The following is an 18969-nucleotide window of genomic DNA, read 5'->3' as shown; positions in this document are numbered from 1 at the left end:
TTAAATGCTTACCAAATTGAATAGGAAGGAAGGTCTTTAGAGATAACAGGACCTAAAAGAAAGCAAAGTAGCTAACAATACAGGTTTTAGAGTCAGATAAACCTTATTTAAGTTTCACCACCACCTTTACTAGCTCAGTGACCTTGGGCAAGTTACAGGACCCAAATCTCAGTCTCCTCATGGAAAAGTGGGCATCAGCCTGGTGCTCACCTCACAAAGCTCTTGCGAGGACTGAATGAGACGGCGGTACATCTCCAGTCCTCCTGGATACAAGAACGACTCTAGCGGGCATCCCAACAACATCTATTCGAATACATTTTCCACTTAAGACAGTACGTGGGGGGCTGTACTACTTAGAAGGTGGAATATTATCTCTCTTTAAAAAAAAACGTAAGAAAACTGATCTCTGCCTAATGGTTTAGAATTTAAATGAAACAGTGGTTCCCATTTTCTGTTATCTAACAGAAAATGAAATCCAAATGCTACAACACTAGGAAACAAAACATGAAATTCTGAACTTGTAAAAATACCTAAGGGATCTTTTCTTAGATATTGTTGCCTAAATTTTTACGAAAAATACCAAGAAAAATGGGAGAAGAGATGTCAGTGACAAATCTGTCATTTAAAAATATAAATTATTTTCTGGCGCCCCTTCTCCTCTAAAGATAACCAAAGCTGTTTTTATTACTTGTCTGAGCTTAAGAACTTTCCAGTGAGGGAGCCCAATGTCAGGTCCTTTAACAATAGTTATTTTCTCTTAACTACTAGGAAATACGATAAGAAAAAGTTCACAATGTGAGACAAATCAAGCACTTCTTTTCTTTATAAGCTTGTTTCTCCTTTAGAAATATGAAATCAAAAACAAATATTTACTGGAAGAGCAAAGGTCAAAACAGTCCTTATGTTCAGACATGTCAACAAAGATTAGCACGACTCCAAAAGCTACGCGTAGGCATAACCTTGAAGAGAAGAACGGCAGGGCCCCTCTCCCTGAAGAACTAAGCAATTTTCTTTTCCCTATATATTTACCAGTCTCTACCATGCCAACCCTTGAAGGCAAAACAAAAGATTGACTATACATGTAAGACTTTATAAGTTAACCATGTATCTAAACATCAGGTTTGGTGGTTTATAGACTAACAAGAAAGACAATCAATTTAAGGTCTCTTTAAATAGTTTACTTTAAGATACTTGACATATATTAATTCATTCATCCTGTCAACCCCCTGTGAGGTAGCTTTTATCAACTCCATTTGTTGGGGAAATTTGATCAAGGGGAATAATAATAATATTTTCTATTTACAAAACACCTTTCTTATAAAGAGCTCCACGTGTTTATCTTCCAATCTGCTAACATTCCTGTGAGGTAGGTGGCACTGTTACCTTTGCCTTTCTTATAGGTGAAATGCTATGGCTCAAGTTGCTTAATGACTTGCTCACATGGTAGCCTGTATCTCATCCACCAACTAGAACATACTGCTTGGGATTAACGCTAGACCATGGAGTCAAGTCTGAACTGCACATAATTCAAGAGTGTCAAGCTTCTAGTTTTCTCTACAGCCATCTTTCAACGCATCACATTCCAAAAAGGATTCGGGTCGTGCTTGTTGTTTAAGCTCACGCGCTTACTGCCTATAAAGCCTATTATCATTTCTCTAAATTGGACTATTAAGTTTTGTCTAGATGCCCGAAAGCTAAATTATTTTTTGTTTACTGTCTGTGCACTAGCATGGTAAATGATGTCATCAGGAATGTACAAAACTCTTAGACAAAGCTGAAGGGCCAATGAAAGCAACTCACTTGGGGAAGAGTGTGTTTCTTCTTCTTCCTTTTTTTTTTTGAAGTAGGCATCACACAAAAAGATGACTCATTAAGCCCAAAAGAGTTGACAACGCCATGTAAGGGCCTCTTATGCAGCCTTCCACAAAGAGACCTGAGTGGCAGCCTAAGGCCTCCTCTTCTGTGCATTCTCCTCCAGGCAGAATGTGCATTTGTGTGGCCACATACACAATTATAATCTCCCCTGAAAGGCAATTCCTTCCATATGACAGGCTGAACAGTGGCCTGAGTACTAGCCTCATGTTGCCTGTGCCGTTAACATGCTGAAATACCAGACACATTTAATCTCTCCTTTCTGAAAAACTCAGATGGGACAGAATGAGCGAAGCTGGAAAGAACTTCACACAGAGAGAAAGGAGGCCAGCCCAAGCGCTCCAACTCACTTTCTCATGGGCTCAGCTTCTTTGTGTGTTGCCTACTTACGTGTCAATTTGCAGGACTTTGGGGCATGAGAACCATGGAGCCGAGTGGTTCTGGCAGCCTCTCCATTTGACAAGCAAAGCCAAAGACATGTGGCCTTTGGTACATTTCACATTCAAAAGTGTTATTGTTTCAAACATGCCTATTTTAAAATATATAATTTTCCCGTTTAGCGCATGTTGCATGTAAGCTGGCCACAGGAGGAGTCCTGCCACATGATTTAAAAGAAAAAAAAGGCAATGGGCCCTCATGCAGCCCTGTTCCGGGCAGAGACTGTGTTTACCGGGAGGCGGTGGGGCTATCCCAGGTGAGAGAAGTCTGAATTTAACAAACAACTGACACCAAGGCGTGGGGCACAAGCAGATTTCTGTGTGAGATTACAGAAATTGAAGCTTGTGTTTTCACAATTACCTGTAATCTTAGGGCCAGATAATAGTATTAACAAGACCTTGAGCTACACAATAGGACAGCTGGAAAAAGGCTGGAACTCTCTCTAAAGAATAGTGCTTTTAAAAAGCTAATTCAATGAAGAAAAAGAAAGGGCTCAGAAAGTGCCTTCTCAAACAATATTTACTTTTACTGGGTTCCTGCTAATCAAACAAAACGTAGTCAAAGGCTTTTATGAAAAATACATTTGACGATTTCAGCAGTAATTGCTTTGTTTAAAGAAAGGTGCTTAAGAGAAAACATAGCGAATGGGATCAGTAATTTGGTAAGTTCAGATGTGTTTGGGAAAATCCCTCCTCTCTTTGATAAATCATTAAAATTCTGCTCAGATAAATGTGTTTTGACTTGAAATTCCAATCATAGAATGAGCTATTTCCTCAGGCCCCTGGGGAAGTTGTGCAAGGGCAATCCCACCACAGAGGACCCCGGATTAATTTAGGAGGGTAATTCCAGTCTTAGTGAGGGCATATGACTCTGCGCAGCTATAGGACGGGATCTCACGGAGATGCTCCATAACTGTACAAAACATCCTTCCTTCCTAAAATATCATTAAAAAAATAGATTGAATCTTACTGTTGTGTAACCAAAACATAGCAACCAAGAAACAAAGCTTAGGTATAATCAGAGTTTAAAACCAGAAGGATCCAAGGCAGATTTAACCGGTCATCCTTGCTTTCACCCATGCAAGGAGGGGGGAAAAAGCCTAGCGTCTCTCACATGGTAGGAATTCAACAACTATTTGTTGAACTGGATTCCTTTCTCCTGGTTTGTTTGTTTTTTTAAATTTCGCCACTTAAAGTAGACCATTCATTTAGCAATTGGGCACTTAGCTTGGGCCAGGCACTGTGCTAGAATTTGGAGATACTGAAGATAAACCTGCCCTGATGGCTCACATCCTAGTAAGAAACAGACAATAATGGAGCACCCAAGAGATAAACAAGATAGCTGTGATAAGTGCTACCAAGGATACAAACAGGATGATGGAGCAGAGAGAGGCTAACGGATCACTAGTCTCCTGTGATCTATTATTATTACTTCTTAAAACTCCAACTACCTAGTCGGCCTCCTAAAATTCCTCATTTAGCAAACATGGTACTTGTGCAAATATAAGTGAGCCCCAACTTTTGGACAGCATTTGGAGGAAGATTTTAAGATTACTTCAATATGTAAATAAGCAAGGTCGAAAATTCACATAACTTTTTTTTAAAGATTGGCACCTGAACTAACATTTGTTGCCAATCTTCGTTTTCTTTCTCCCCAAAGCCCCATACATAGTTGTATATTCTAGTTGTGGGTCCTTCCAGTTGTGCTATGTGAGATGCCAGCTCAGCATGGCCTGATGAGTGGTGCCATGTCCGCACCCAGGATCCGAACCAGCAAAACCCTGGGCCAACAAAGTGGAGGTGTGAACTTAACCACTAGGCCACAGGGCCAGCCCCTACAGAACTATTTTAAAACCCTAGAATAACTCTGAAATCACTTGCAATTTAGTTACCTTGGAGAAATGGAGGTGGGTGAGAGTTGGGAACAACATGCCTTAGAACTCAATTGCTCTTTTCCTCCCCCAAAACAATATTTATTACATTTATTAAAAAGTTTACAGAATCCTTGGAAAGGCGGAACAAACAGAGTCTAGGCTGAACTTCCAAGAACAACTCCCAAAGGCACATCCCAGAACTGGGGCACCAAGGGAAGTGCTGCCCCTGCCACGATTGAGAAGCTGTTGATCAAAGTGGCAAAGCCCCAAGACAGTCGAAATGCACACAGTTTGCCTGCTCTATAAGGGCACCTATCACACTGTCACCTTGTGTTATGGTCATTTATAAGCATGTCCCATCTCCCACCCATGGCGTAAGTTTCCTGTGGGGGGGACACTTTATATTCATAAAGTTTGTTTCATATAGAGAGGGTATTCAGAAAGGAACGAGGAAAGGAACAATTAGGAAGAAAGGAAAGGAAGGAGAAGGAGAGAAGAAAGGAAAGAGATGATGTTGTGAACATGTTCAGAAGTATTTTAAAGTGACCAGTTTTGTATATTACAAACCTAGTTTCCAAAGGTTTAGGAAGTCAGTGTAACATCTATAATATTTTATTTCATTTCCTTTCTGCAACAACCCAAGCACTTTGAAGTCCTAAGAGAATTTCTGCTAACTTAATTGTAAATAGCACTGTTGCCTAGCGTAGGATTGGGCTTGGAAGTTTCACTAATTATATTCAAACGAAAATAAGTTTGCTTAACAGGATTCACCCAAAAGCAAAAAAAAGAAAAAAAATCTGGCAGTAAGACAAGTAAATATCATGTGCTATGATATCAGCAAATGCAAAAAACAATATTAGTAACACTTAAGAATCTTCCACTTAGAGTCCTATGTCAGACCTTTGCCAAGGCTTGAAGAGACTATATTAACCTCATGGCTGGAAGGGACCCTATCAGTGACTGGGGGATGTTGTCTGCGCCCAGGTACTCCAAAACAGACACCAAAACAGGATTAGACACGCAGGAAATAGACTTGGGGAAAGGCCCATGGGAGAAAAGGGAGGGCGCCGGAGGAGCCTGGGAGAGCTGACAGTCCACAATGCAGGGCTGACCCTTGTAAAGGAAAGACAGAGCGAAAGCGTTAGACTGCTGTGCAGCGGGAGTCCTCAGGCCGCAGTCACCATCAGAGGAGTCATACATCTCATAGAAGGGGGTCTGCGCCAGCCAGTCGCTGGCTGGGAACAGCCTGTGGGAAATGTGACCTCACTGTTGGATTCAGAGCGGGGGCTGGGAATCAATTACCCTCCCCTCTCCACATTAGGAGACCTGAGAGGCACATTTTCATGGCTGCTATGGATGTATTACATATTTTTATAAAAGTATAGTAATAATAATAGCAGTTAATATTAAGCACCTACCCAGGTGCTCTAAAAGGAAAGGTATCTTACTCATCTTCGTATATCCTCTTTTCACAAGGTAGACACAATGCAGCAGCCAGGTATGGCTCTAAAAGTTTACATGTATGATCTAAGTACTATTATCACCACATTTTGCAGATAAGGAAACTAAGGCACAGAGAGGTTAAGTAACTTCTTCAAGGTCACACAGCTACTCAGAATACAAAGATTATCGTCAATAACTCTCCCAAATGGTTTATTTTTAGAAGTTATCTCCCTCATTGCCTGCCTCTGAGAGATGAGTCCAGTGGCAAGAGGGAACTGGAATTTTACTATTCCCTGCTCCATCCTGATTCCTAGGATGCCCCCTCCTGGTAGAAATGTTGAATTAAGCCTTTGGAGTCACCTGAACTTACTCCAGGATCCATGCACAGGTCTAGCAATAGTTGGAGCCTCATTTTTGGAGTTGCTCAACATAGTCACAGCGTGGGTTTACTAGCGTGGACGCTTGAGTCAGACTGCTGGATTACGATTCTGGCTCCATGACTCACTAAGCAGCAATTCAAAATCTTTGTGCTGCAGTTTCCTCATCTGTGAAACAGATAAAAACGGAAACTATCTTCATATGCATCAGCATACGGAAAGCACTTCAAATGTTACCTAGTACATAGTAAGTGCTGAATAAATCTTAGTTGTTCCTGTTAGCTGCTCACATTTGGGGTAGCCTAAAGTCAAATTATTCAGTTTAACATATATATATCACTAAGTGTCTCTACTGTGAAAGGCAGGTGTGTGGTGATGAGTAAGATACACCTCCTGCTCTCAGGAAACTTACCTGCACCTAATGAACTCCGTCCTTAACTGGGACGCAGCGATCACGGCCTTCTGCAGGCAACGGTTTTGCTCTGTTTTTATCTTTTTGGTGGAGAGAAAAAACCAGGCTATGGAATCTGACAAATCTGGGTTTGAATGTCCCCTTTGCTATGTATCATCACTTATGTGACTTTGTACAAATCAACTAGCCTTTCTAAACCTCAGTTTCCTTATCTGCAAAATGAGGACATGATATGAATAACTACTAAATGGGACTAAGAATAATACCTACTTTGTATGGTGGTTGTGAAGATTAAATGAGATAAGGCACAGTGCTAAGCATATATGAAGTGTTCAAAAACTACAGTTTAAAAAAAAACTATCCGGGGCCAGCCTGTTGGCACAGCGGTTAAGCTCGCACGATCCACTTCGGCGGCCCAGGGTTCGCCGGTTTGGATCCCAGATGTGGACACGGCACCGCTTGGCACGCCACGCTGTGGTAGGCGTCCCACATATAAAGTAGAGGAAGATGGGCACAGACGTTAGCTCAGGGCCAGTCTTCCTCAGCAAAAAGAGGAGGATTAGCAGCAGATGTTAGCTCAGGGCTAATCTTCCTCAAAAAAAAAACTATCCAATTTATCGTGATTGTTCTAAAGACCATCTCTGATTTCCCAGAGTTAGCTATTACGCCAACCCACTGCCAGCCTTAGTGAGAATAAGCAGGTTCCATGGAAACAGAAGAGGCAACTCGGAGCCTGAACGAAAGCATGCACCTCACCAAATTAGGTGGGGTAAAAAATAAACCTCACGCCCTCATGCTTATGCTCAGGTCAGCACGTAGGTGCTGTGTTTTGCAAACCTGGGACCAGAACAGGCTGCCCTTCGGTTCCAGAGAGTTCTCCACACCCAACCAGGTATATACAGACACACCTCAGCCTCTGGCAGAAGCTTCCAACAAGTAGCTTTCATAAGGCAGAAAATCTTTCATGGGTCATACACAAAGGGTTCTATACTTCATCTCCTTAGCAGACTCTCCTCTCTCTAATTTCTGTCACTACATTCTGATGACTGCAGGTATAAACATCATTGAGCTGACTCTGTAATGATGATCTTAAGATCCTAAGCCATTCCAGGCCATGATTACAGGTTGCTAATCCACAAAATCAGCGGGGAAAAGATCAGTTTACCCCATATGATGAAAGACTGTTTCCTTCACTAATAGTCAAAAAGGCAAATATGAGCCCTGGCTACCAGGCAGAGAGGGAAATCTACAGATACTCATTGAATAGGTAGCTCTGTAATTCATACCACAATACTAAAAAGAGGTCTCCAGATGCACCTCCCCAGGGCTGGACAGCTTTGGTTTTTCAGTTTCACTGAATGGCTGAAGCTTTCCTGTCTCTGCAATTTTCTTTTCTCTATATGTATTTTCTTCTCTAGGTCTACACATGCAAGTGACTTAATAATTTGTAAAAAAAAAAAAAAAAAAAACCAGCGCCGGCCCAGTGGCGCAGCAGTTAAGTGCGCACGTTCCACTTCTCGGTGGCCCGGGGTTCACCGGTTCGGATCCTGGGTTCGTACATGGCACCACTTGGCACACCATGCTGTGGTAGGCGTCCCACGTATAAAGTAGAGGACGATGGGTACAGATGTTAGTTCAGGGCCAGGCTTCCTCAGCAAAAAGAGGAGGATTGGCAGCAGTTAGCTCAGGGCTAATCTTGCTCAAAAAAAGAAAAAAGAGAGAGAAGAACTACTTCATTTAATTATTCTATGGGGGGGCGGGCCCATTGGCGTGGTGGTTAAGTTCACACCTCCACTTCGGCAGCCTGGGGTTCATGGGTTCAGATCCTGGGCACAGACCTACACACCACTCATCAAGCCATGCTGTGGCAGCATCCCACATACAAAGTAGAGGAAGACTGACACAGACGTTAGCTCAGTGACAATCTTCCTCAAGCAAGAAAAGGAAGATTGGCAACAGATGTAAGCTCAGGGCCAATCTTCGTCACCAAAAAAAAAAATATATATATATATATATGTATATATATATATATAGGGAGTGGTTTTAAATGGTAATTAAATTGACACTGAACGCTCTGAAACAGCATGACCAAATTGTATTGGGCAGGGGTTGTTCTTAACTAAAAACAAGAACCACGAGGAAGCCAGTGAGTAGTATGACCCTGCTTAGGGCAGTATGAATGTACAGATGGTGATTATGATAGACAGCTAAGACACTTAAATACGCGACAGAGCCTGAAGGAGCACTTGCCCAGGGTTCACGCATTAGGTGGGTGGTTGAACACTGAAGCTTTTTCAACCAACCTGAGACTTTGATTCTGTTTCTTGATTCATTATCAACATTGTCACTGAATCAGTCTTCCTAAAAAATCCTCTTAGGGAGATACCACCAACTTTACTCACCAAAGCATCAGTTAGTTAGTTAGTTTATTTATTTACTTATGAATGAAGATTAGCCTTAAGCTAACATCTGCTGCCAATCTTCCTCTTTTTGCTGAGGAAGACTGGCCCTGAGATAACATCCGTGCCCATCTTCCTCTACTTTATATGTGGGATGCCTACGACAGCATGGCTTTGCCAAGCAGTGCCATGTCCGAACCTGGGATCCAAACCGGTGAACCCCGGGCCAACGAAGCGGAACGTGTGAACTTAACCTCTGCGCCACTGGGTCGGCCCCAGCACCAGTATATTCAATATGCCAAGGCTTTGAGACATAAAATTCAAACGGCAAACACTCAAGGAACTGAACAATAGACTAGGCTTTTCAAATATTTCATAGATTCATTGAGTACTGGGTAAATAAGATAAAACATGTAAAATCCTTAGCAAAAGTCTATGCACTGATATTGCTATTAATCACATACAAAGTTATCTGTGATATAACTACCCCCTTTTGGCTGATTAAAGGATGTGGTTATTTAATATCTCTCTCTCACTCTCTCCCTCTCTCTATATATAATTTAAATATATATTTAAAATGCACACAGCCCTGACCCACCAATTCCATTTTGTGGAACCTATACTTGCAGATATACTAGTAAAGGAACAAAAATGCAAGTTATTCAGTGCAGTATTTTTAGTAATAGGAAAAGGCTAAAAACAACTTATTGTCTACCAATAGAGAATTGGTTGAATAAATTATTTAAATACTATGTAGCCAAAAAAATTTTAAAAAGAATGAGGAAGGTCTCATTGATATAGAAATTACTCCAAGATATATTAAATGAAAAAAGCGTGCAGTGTATTTTCCCTTCTGTCCATAATAAAACACATTCTGGAAGGATACACAGGAAACCAGTAACAGCGGTTACTGGTAGGGGGCTGAGGATGGATGGGAACTGGGCAGATGGGGGAAAGGAGTGGAAGGAGACTTTTCACTATAAACTTCGTTATATTTTCAATTGTTTCCATATTATCATTTCAAAAATTTAAACTAGCATTGTTTGTCATTAAAAAAATGTGCATAGTGGGGCCGGCCCAGTGGCACAGCGGTTACGTTCACACGCTCCACTTCCGCGGCCCGGGGTTTGCTGGTGCAGATCCCAGGCGCAAACCTATACACTGTTTATCAAGCCATGCTGTGGCAGGCGTCCCACATATAAAATAGAGGAAGACGGGCAGGGATGTTAGCTCAGGGCCAACCTTCCTCAGTAAAAAGAGGACTGGCAGCGGATGTTAGCTCAGGGCTAATCTTCCTCAAAAAAAAACTGTGTATAGTACATCCATACAACTGAATACTACTCAGCAATAAAAAGAAACGAACTATCAAGTGAGGAAAAGACACGGAAGGACCTTAAATGCATATTGCTTAGTGAAAGAAGCCACTCGGAAGGTTACATAGTGTATGACTCCAACATGTGACATTCTAGAAAAGTAAAACTTGAAAGATAGCAAAAAGATGAGTGGTTGCCAAGGGCTGGGGGCAGGGGGAAGGATGAGTAGGTAGAACACAGAGGATTTTTAGGGCAGTGAAACTATTCTGCATGACACTATAACAACAGATACATGACATTATGCATTTGTGAAAACCTATAGAACTACCCAACACAAAGCACAAACCTGAACGTAAGCTATGGACTTTCGTTAACAATAATCTATCAATACTGGTTCATCAATTGCAACAAAGGTACCACACTAACGCCAGATGTTAATAAGAGGGGAAACTAGTGGAGGAGAGAGGGAGTATATGGGTATGCTCTATATCCGCTCAACTTTCTGTAACCTTAAAACTGCTCTAAAAAATGAAGTCTATTAATTTTTCAAAATGTGTGTGCATATATACGTATGTGTGTATATATGTATATGTATACGAGTCTATATACACACACACATCCTTTTTTCATCCAGTAAATGCCTTACACATTGAAGGTGCTCAATAAAGTGGTCAAGAGCTCAAGCTTTGGGGTGGGCAAATTAGGTTCTAAGAGCTCTACCATCTTCTAGCTGTGTGGCCTTATTTATGCAAGTTACCTCTCCAGCCTCAGTTTCTCTGTCTGCAAAATGCAAGAAAAACACACTATTTCCTCCCGGGGCTGTCGTGAAGATGCAATAAAGAATGCATGTCAAATGCTTAGTACAGCGCCTAAGGTAAAAAAGAAACGCTCAAAAATGTTAGTTGCCGCTACAAGGGTAAAATGATTATTCACGGAAGGGCTGATTGGGTACTTCAGGTGCCAAAGTGACTCCTCTCCCAGCATATCCAGAACACCCCCAAAGGACCCAAATTCTCATCTCCAACCTATCCCACTTGGAACGCACACGCATTGCCTGAGCTCCATCCAGCCCATCCCCTTCAGACATTCCATCCTCCCCAGACGCTGTTTTCCTGCTCGCCGGCCTTACACGTCCAGGCCCCGGAACGCCCCCTCCCTCCCCGCCCCTCCCGACCCCACCCCTCCCGATTCCCACTCAGATCCCGGCCCCGCCTCCTTCCCAGACCGTGGCCTCATTCGTCTGCACTGCTTTTCTTCCCCGAAGCTGAAGGAAGCTCCTACCCAGATACTCGTAGTCCGTTAGGGCTAGGCGCTCCGGACTCAGCATCCTTGGACCGCAGCAGCTTCCAAGCTCCAGCTTCCCAGCTTCCGGAAGCCAGGTCCCGGCTCTCTCCGTTGCCATGGCACCCACGCGGCGGGCGGAGAGGCGGGAGGCGGAGGGGGTGTCACGCAAACACTCTCCGTCTCGCAACGCCAGGCTCGCCACACCAGTTCCGGGAGCGGCCCTTCTAGGACTCCCCTTCTCGAGGAGTTGGTTTTAGAGAAATTTGAGGTGGAGCGTTTTTTTGAATTCCACGGATTTCCCGGTGTTGAAGAATTATTGCCAGCCGTCCATACCCGCGATTTCTGAATTTCCTGACTATTCCTGCTTTATACAGCTGTTATCTTAACTCACAATAACAGCTCCAACCCCTAAATTCCCACAAATACTTAATATCGCATTACCTATTTTTATCTCTTTATTACTGTATTTACTATCTTAAATTGCTACAAAGTGCTTTCACGTGCGTATGGCTTGCCTGCACTTTGAGGCGCTCATTAAATCCTCTATGAATTCATTGAAATTTCCCCTCAAATTCCTCTTTCTCCTTAGTCCCTCCTTCTACTCTCATCCCTTACTATGTGGTACCCTTCCCAAGTGTTTTTTTTTTTTTGCCTACCAAGACACTTCACTGCTTAAGGGGGTGGGATGCACAAACAAGGACACCTATTGGATCTGTTTCCTCATATGCCTAATTGCTGATTTCGCCTTTAAGAGGGGAGAGCATTTATTGGTTTTCAAGTTTCCAGATATTTCTCTTTTTGCTCCTCTCCACTCCCAACAACAGGTTAGGGGTGTGTAGTACTTGTCACAGTTCAAACCTAGTAGAAAAGGCCACTCTGTCCTCACTTTTTTAATTAGTCCTCTCACAACAAGGTGAGGTTTGGTGAAAAGAAAGAAAGAAAACAAAAATCATGCTATCAAAGGAATGACTGGGAAACCAGTGGACCACCTACACTGGGAGGAAAAGGAAAGAGGAGGTTTGTTCTCCTCTTTGTTCTGAGCGGTCTATTCTTAGCCTCCTCCAGCAGGAGCTCAAACCTCCCAATTCTCCCTTTCCCTTAAAATTGTATATGTGTCTCATTTCTAGGCTCCTGTGAGTCACTCTGAGTTTGGATGTGGTAAGGATAAAGGGAACGAGCCAAACTAGGAGCAGCATTTATTATCTTGAGGTCATGAATTTACTAATTTGGTATTTGATGCGAAGTCCTGCAAATTTGATAAAAATATTTGCCTTCTTCCTCCGCCCTCGCTTCCCACCCCCTCTCCCTCCCACGGGAAGCTTCAGGGTATGGACTGTCATAATTTTCACACCTGTGCCTTATTACTACATTATTAATGAAGTAATAGGATAGTAATTATTAAGGGTTACAATTTCATTTTATTTCCAAGCAACCTGAAGCTATTTGCAGATCATTTCATTTGTCCTCATAAAATCTTTCGAAGGCACTTCTCCCTTTTCTAAGTAGGGAAACTGAGGAACGTGTCAGAAAAATGACTTGTCTAGCATCATCCAGCCAATCAGTGAGAGAGCTGGAACTGGATCTCAGCTATCCCAACCTCCAGGCCAGTGGTCTGACCACTAAACCACACAGCCTCTTTTTTTAGGATTTCTTGGCTTGGATTTTATTTATTTATTTTTCCTTTTGCTCTACCCTGCCAACAACTGGAAGCTCCCAGATAAAAGAAAAGAGAATTTTGAGTCCAGGCTGAACATTTGACATCCTCTTATTTATGGAGCGTTATCCTGGGACTTGGAGGGTGCTGCTGCTGGGGTCTGTGTGGTGGAGCTGGGAACCAGCCCCAAGAATATAGTTTTGTTTGGGCATTAACCCATTTGCGGTTATAATAATGATAAGTTTCAGCACCAGTGGCGCCCGACTGTTAATGACTCAAAGAAAGCTAAATAAGAACAAGATGTCATCTCTGCAGCAATTTGTAGGTTTTTCCTACAGTTCCATCCCTTCCATAAAAATCCTAAGGACCCTTATATTTAAAGTCAGTCTTCTACTCTTAACGTCCTGAACAGTCTATTGAGGAAGAAGACAGAAAACGGTGGGAGGTGGCTAGACTAAGGCTTCAAGAAAATTTGGGATTGCACAGAAATAACAGGTAGCCTCACTGGTGGTGGAATTATTATTTACATTTTTCTTCTTTATACCTTTATATATTTTCAAAATTTCCTATAACTGGCATATATTATAACTTGAAAACAAACAAACAATAAACAAGTGGCTTGAAAATCTTTAAAGTATTTTTAAAAAGAAGTGATGACCTTCCAGATTAGTGTTTGTTTTTCCCAAGAAGGAACCACTACTTTTAGATTTCTCTTGTGCCAAGGATTACATGATAATAGATTTTGGCAACACATCAGTGGCAGAGGAAATTTTTCATTGAAACATAACACAACATGGGTCTTAAGAAGAGTGGAAATACATGAGAGTTGTTAAAACCAAGTGTATTTCTGTGACCCCATTGAATGTTAGGGAAAGAAAAAAAAGTCAGCTTTCAATTTAGATGGGGTTTTCAGGTTCTTAAGTGATTAAAACGCATTTCTGAAAATTTTACCCAGACAATCATCCGGGTAAACTGGTATGTCAGAAGACAGCTCCACAATCCTGAAAATAAGCAAGTGACATGATTTGATCAAAAAACAGAGAGGACATGAGGTGTTAGTCAGTACTACAGCATAAAGAATGGAAACATCAGGGGCCTGCCCAGTGGCACAGCAGTTACGTTTGTACATTCTGCTTCGGTGGCCCGGGGTTCGCGGGTTCAGATCCCAGCTGCTGACATGGCACCACTTGGCAAGCCATGCTGTGGTAGGCGTCCCACAAATAAAAAGTAGAGGAAGATGGGCACGGATGTTGGCTCAGGGCCAGCTTTCCTAAAAAAAAAAAAGAAAAAAAGAATGGAAAGCTCAAACTCAAAACAATAGGAAAAACACCCACAAGAGAGAGGATATGTTGAGACATCAATTTATCAGATTTTAATTCCTAATTATAAAGAGGAAATTAATAGACCTCTCTGGCTCTACAGAGGACCTATGAAGAGATTGATAGGGAAGAAAATTTTCCCCAGAACTGAAAACTATAGAAAAGCAAATATGAATATACTAAATGGTTTTAAACCTCCAGGAAACCATAAGGAAAGAAAAAAACGCAGGCTGGATTATTGCTACAAAACAGGTTCAAGAAACTAGGACAAGCTTTTATCAACTCATCAAGCAGAAACGATGCTAAAGGCAAAGTAGCTACTAAGAAATGCAGGTCATGAAATTCATGCTGAGCTAGTAGGTTCTCCTTAAAAGACTTATCTTCCATAACAGCAAAGCAGAAACTACTGTATGCCACTGTATGGGATTAACATGTTTACATTTAAAATGCTATTTGCAGAGAAGTCATTTTGGACTGCCACCGGTCAACAGACCAGAGCTTTGGGAGAATTTGCAAAGATGACATGTTCACAAACTCTTGGACAGTTAAGAAGAACTAATGCATTACAAGAAAGTGGTTAAGAGGTCGTGGTAATTGAACTAGCGCTCACAGAGGATTATAGACTTGTACTTTTTTTTTAAGATTTTATTTTTCCTTTTTCTCCCCAAAGCCCCCCGGTACACAGCTGTGCACTTTTAGTTGTGGGTCCCTCTAGTTGTGGCATGTGGGACACCGCTTCAGTATGGCTCAATGAGCAGTGCCTGGCCGCGCCAAGGATTTGAACCGGCGAAACCCTGGGCTGCGAGAAGTGGAGCACGTGAACTTAACCACTCGGCCACAGAGCCAGCCCCAGACTTGTACTTTGTTATTTTATATTTTCAAATGCTGCAAAACAGTTGAGAATTACACTATCATGACGTTTGAAAGGGAAGACGTTTTTCTGATCCTTCTTAGCAGCACAGAGAAATTAGCTGTGCCTTCCTCTGTCTTGAGTCTGCCCCTTGATGAGCATTTATGTCATTTTAAAGCATTCTTTTAATTGTCCTATAGATTGTGAGTTTCTTGAGAGCAGGGACAGCCTTCATTCATCTTTAAATTTCTAGGACCATGCACAGTGCCTAACAGAACAAATGTCTGTTAAATAGATTTTTTGTTCCCTCTTGGATTAAAAGTCTAGAAAATGAAGGCTATCCAATCCATGGGACTCACTGATGCCTAATAGGAACCAATTCATGAAACAAATTCATTAAACAAAAAGGCCAGCAAAATGCAAGGCATCACTGAGAAGGACATTACAAATCAATCAGAAAGCATTGGTGGGGCCGACCCGATGGCGCAGCAGGTAAGTTCACACATTCCGCTTCGGCGGCCTGGGGCTCGCTGGTTCGGATCCTGAGTGTGGACCTACGCACTGCTTGTCAAGCCATGCTGTGGTAGGTGTCTCACATATGAAGTAGAGGAAGATGGGCACGGATGTTAGCTCAGGGCCAGTCTTCCTCAGCAAAAAGAGGAGGATTGGTGGCAGATGTTAGCTCAGGGCTAATCTTCCTCAAAAAAAAAAAAGAAAGAAAGAAAGAAAGAAAGCATTGGCATATCCTTCCTGCACCTAAATACTGTGTGTGACAGATCACCGGATCTTAAGAAATGCCCAGAAAAAAAAAGCAACTAACTCAACAAAAGGTACAGAGACAATGCTGCAAGTAGACAAACTACGAGAATTCGTTCAGGAGGATGAGAGGGAATATGCTAGAATCATTAAATAAACTTAGGATATGAACTAGAAGTTCCCAAGTTTCAGAATCTGAGGACAAAAAGCTGTCGCAGAGCCTTAGAGCTCTGTGTCTATTTTGTCTCCCCAAGCCACCCTCGACATTGTTACAAAAGTTCATTGTTCTAAAATTAAACTTTGACTTTGTTACTTCCTTACTTAAAAAGTGTTGCTGACTCACGACTTTTAGGATGAAGCAAAATTCCTTACCATGCATATATATCCCTTCACAGTCTGGTCTCAACCTATTTTCCCAGCCACCTTGCCATTCGCTCTTCCCTGCATACTTAATACTCCAGCTACATGCTCCTACTCACTATTCCTAACATACCGAGCTCTTTCGCTACCCCTTGTTCTGGCATAAGCTCTTCTCTCCACCTAGAATGTACCTCTCCCACATTTTCTGCGTAGTAAACTCTTACACCCTTATGTGACCTAGGCAAAATGCCACCACCTCCGTGAAACCTTATCCAGTCTCCTAAAGAAAACAGAGTAAAGGCAGAGTGAGAAGAAGGCAACCTTTGGGTGGTAAGATGAGGCTTCCCTGAGGCTGCAGCGTTGAGCTGAGACCAGCTACGGAAGAGTCTGGGGAAGCTGCCTTCAAGGAGAGGAGACAGCTTGTGACAAGTTGCAAGACGGAAATGAGAGCATGTTGTAGAGCTGAAAGAAAGCCAGAGTGGCTAGAGCAGAATGAGTAAGGGGAAAAGTGGCTGAAGAAGTAGGCAGAGGCCAGATCATGAAGGATCTTGAAGGCCATGTGAGAAGTGTGGGTGTTATTCTAAGTGCAATAGGAAGCCACTGGAAGGTTTTAAGCCTAGTAACGACATATCTGATTTACGTGTTTTAAGAAGTCACTCTGGCTGCTGCATAGAGAATGAATTGTAAAGGGGCAAGTGCGGACAGAGAGAGACGGTTTATGCAGATGTTTGATTCATGGTTGTTATTAAATGAGTATTTATTCATTGATCTGTTTGTTTACCCACCATTCTAAGTTTATCTTTGCTGCTGAAATAAGTAAGATATACTGAGATTTTTGCTGCAAAGGCTCTACTTATGTGTGCCAAGTATTTGAATAGCAAGCTTTCAGGAGATTAAAATGTGTTAGAAAGTCCCACTTTTCAGGGTGTCCCCTAAGTTAAGCCAGGGAATTGAATCAGCCTTCCTACCTGTATTCCTGATGCAAGTACCACTGCTGAGCTGGAACATGAAGTGTTGGGGCCGGGCCCAGTGGTGTAGTGGTTAAGTTTGCACACACTGCTTTGGTGGCCCACGGCTCACAGGTTCAGATGCCGGGCATGGACCTACATACCACTCATCAAGCCACGCTGTGGCAGCATCCCACATACAAAATAGAGGAAGATTGGCACAGATGTTAGCTCAGGGCCAATCTTCCTCACTCCCCCCCCCCCCAAAAAAAGTGTTGGCACTAGGAATAGTGGCGTGGAGGGTTTGCAATTAAAGAAGGCATAGAAATGCAAATAAGGCTATTTCTCTTATACTTTCCTTTTTTCCCCAGTCTCCAGGAGTAGCCCCCTGAACCTAGATAAAAGCACACCCATTGCTAAAAGTTAATCATTCCTTTCCATAAATCTTATAGACTCTTTCCTGGCTCAGGGCATTTGCACATACTGTTCCTTCTGCCTAGAAGACTCTCCCCACCTACTCTTAGCCTGAGGACGCTTACCACTTAAGTGTCAGTGCTCTACCGGGCCTTCCTTGAACCCATAAATCTAAATCAAGTCCCTCCTTTCATAGAACCCTGCACTTTTCCTTGAATGCCCCTATCATCTGTAGTTTTAAAATCATTCATGAGCTCATTCTTTTAATGCCTCTGCATACTTGTAACTTCCCCAACCATCAGACTGTCCGTTCCAGGGACTCAATATATCTTTTACCACTGCTTCCACAGTGCCTGACACATAATACACTCTTAATCAATACTTACTGTTCCTAAGTGAATGAATGCTGGAAATAGGCTCCCTAGGCAGACAGATATAGGACTCTTTTAGCTCCTTTAGCTGTGCTTTCTCTTGTTTTCCCTTCTACAGCTTTAAGAACTCCTTCCCTCCATTCACATTGCCTTAACAAGAAAGTGATTCTAGAGAGAAGATGCAGCAATTCTTTGCAGACTCATGTTCTTAATGTTTTAAATCAGGGTCTCTCAACCTCAGCACTATGAACATTTTGGGCTGGATCATTCTCTGTTGCGGGGGGTGGGGGGGATGTCCTCCTCCTTGGAGGATGCTGAGCAGCATCCTTGGTCTTATTGTTTGCTATAATACCCACTCCTAAAAATGGCCCCAGGGATTGTCCCATGTCCGCAAAATCACTTCTGATTGAGAACCTCTGTTTTAAAGTGTGAACCTTCAGGCCTTTTACTCTTTTAGAAGGATTACATTTGGAAATTCAGGTTGTTGAATGATGTCTGGGTTATGAGAGAAGGCTACCAACCCAACTGGATCAAAACAGTGCTCACTTCTATCTTGTTTCTGTAGCACTCTCTGCGTTTCCTTTGAAAAGGCCATTAGTGATGGTCTAATTCAGGGCAATATTCTGATCTTGGAAATTTGGTTCCCTGGTCTGTCCTAGAAGGATGAAGGAAAGGGGTGGTGTTTCTGAGGAAACCAGTGCCTCTGAGACCCCTCTGGGATTGGCAGTCCCCCACAACTTTTCTAGGGGCATGTCCCAGAGGACAATAAAAGGGAGACAAACAGCCCATTCTGGCATGCTTTGCAGGATCTCTCACTCCCAACAAGAAAGTCTGAGAGGCCTGGTAAAAATAAATATCGCTTAGCACTCCTGGCACAAGAGTAGTTT

General features: G+C 42.5%; 1 protein-coding gene across 4 annotated transcripts in view; it reads right to left on the bottom strand.

The window, feature by feature from the left end:
• The window catches only part of CSTPP1 (centriolar satellite-associated tubulin polyglutamylase complex regulator 1), a 177542-nt gene extending 165982 nt beyond the window's left edge, over positions 1-11560 (bottom strand). For 3 of the 4 annotated variants that reach the window (XM_023654007.2, XM_001490557.5, XM_003362591.5), the window contains exon 1: positions 11409-11560. In XM_023654007.2, the coding sequence (XP_023509775.1) occupies positions 11409-11529 (121 nt within the window). In that variant the 5' untranslated portion in view covers positions 11530-11560. Of the gene's footprint in view, positions 1-5986; positions 6024-11408 lie in introns of those variants that run through there. The other variant, XM_070229483.1, reaches the window with a different exon arrangement.
• Between the last annotated feature and the right edge of the window lie 7409 nt (positions 11561-18969).

Source organism: Equus caballus, chromosome 12 (genome assembly GCF_041296265.1).
Source record: "Equus caballus isolate H_3958 breed thoroughbred chromosome 12, TB-T2T, whole genome shotgun sequence".
NCBI classification, from domain to species: domain Eukaryota; kingdom Metazoa; phylum Chordata; class Mammalia; order Perissodactyla; family Equidae; genus Equus; species Equus caballus.
Note: the sequence above shows the minus strand (reverse complement) of the source record. Positions and strands in the feature narration are given on the sequence as shown.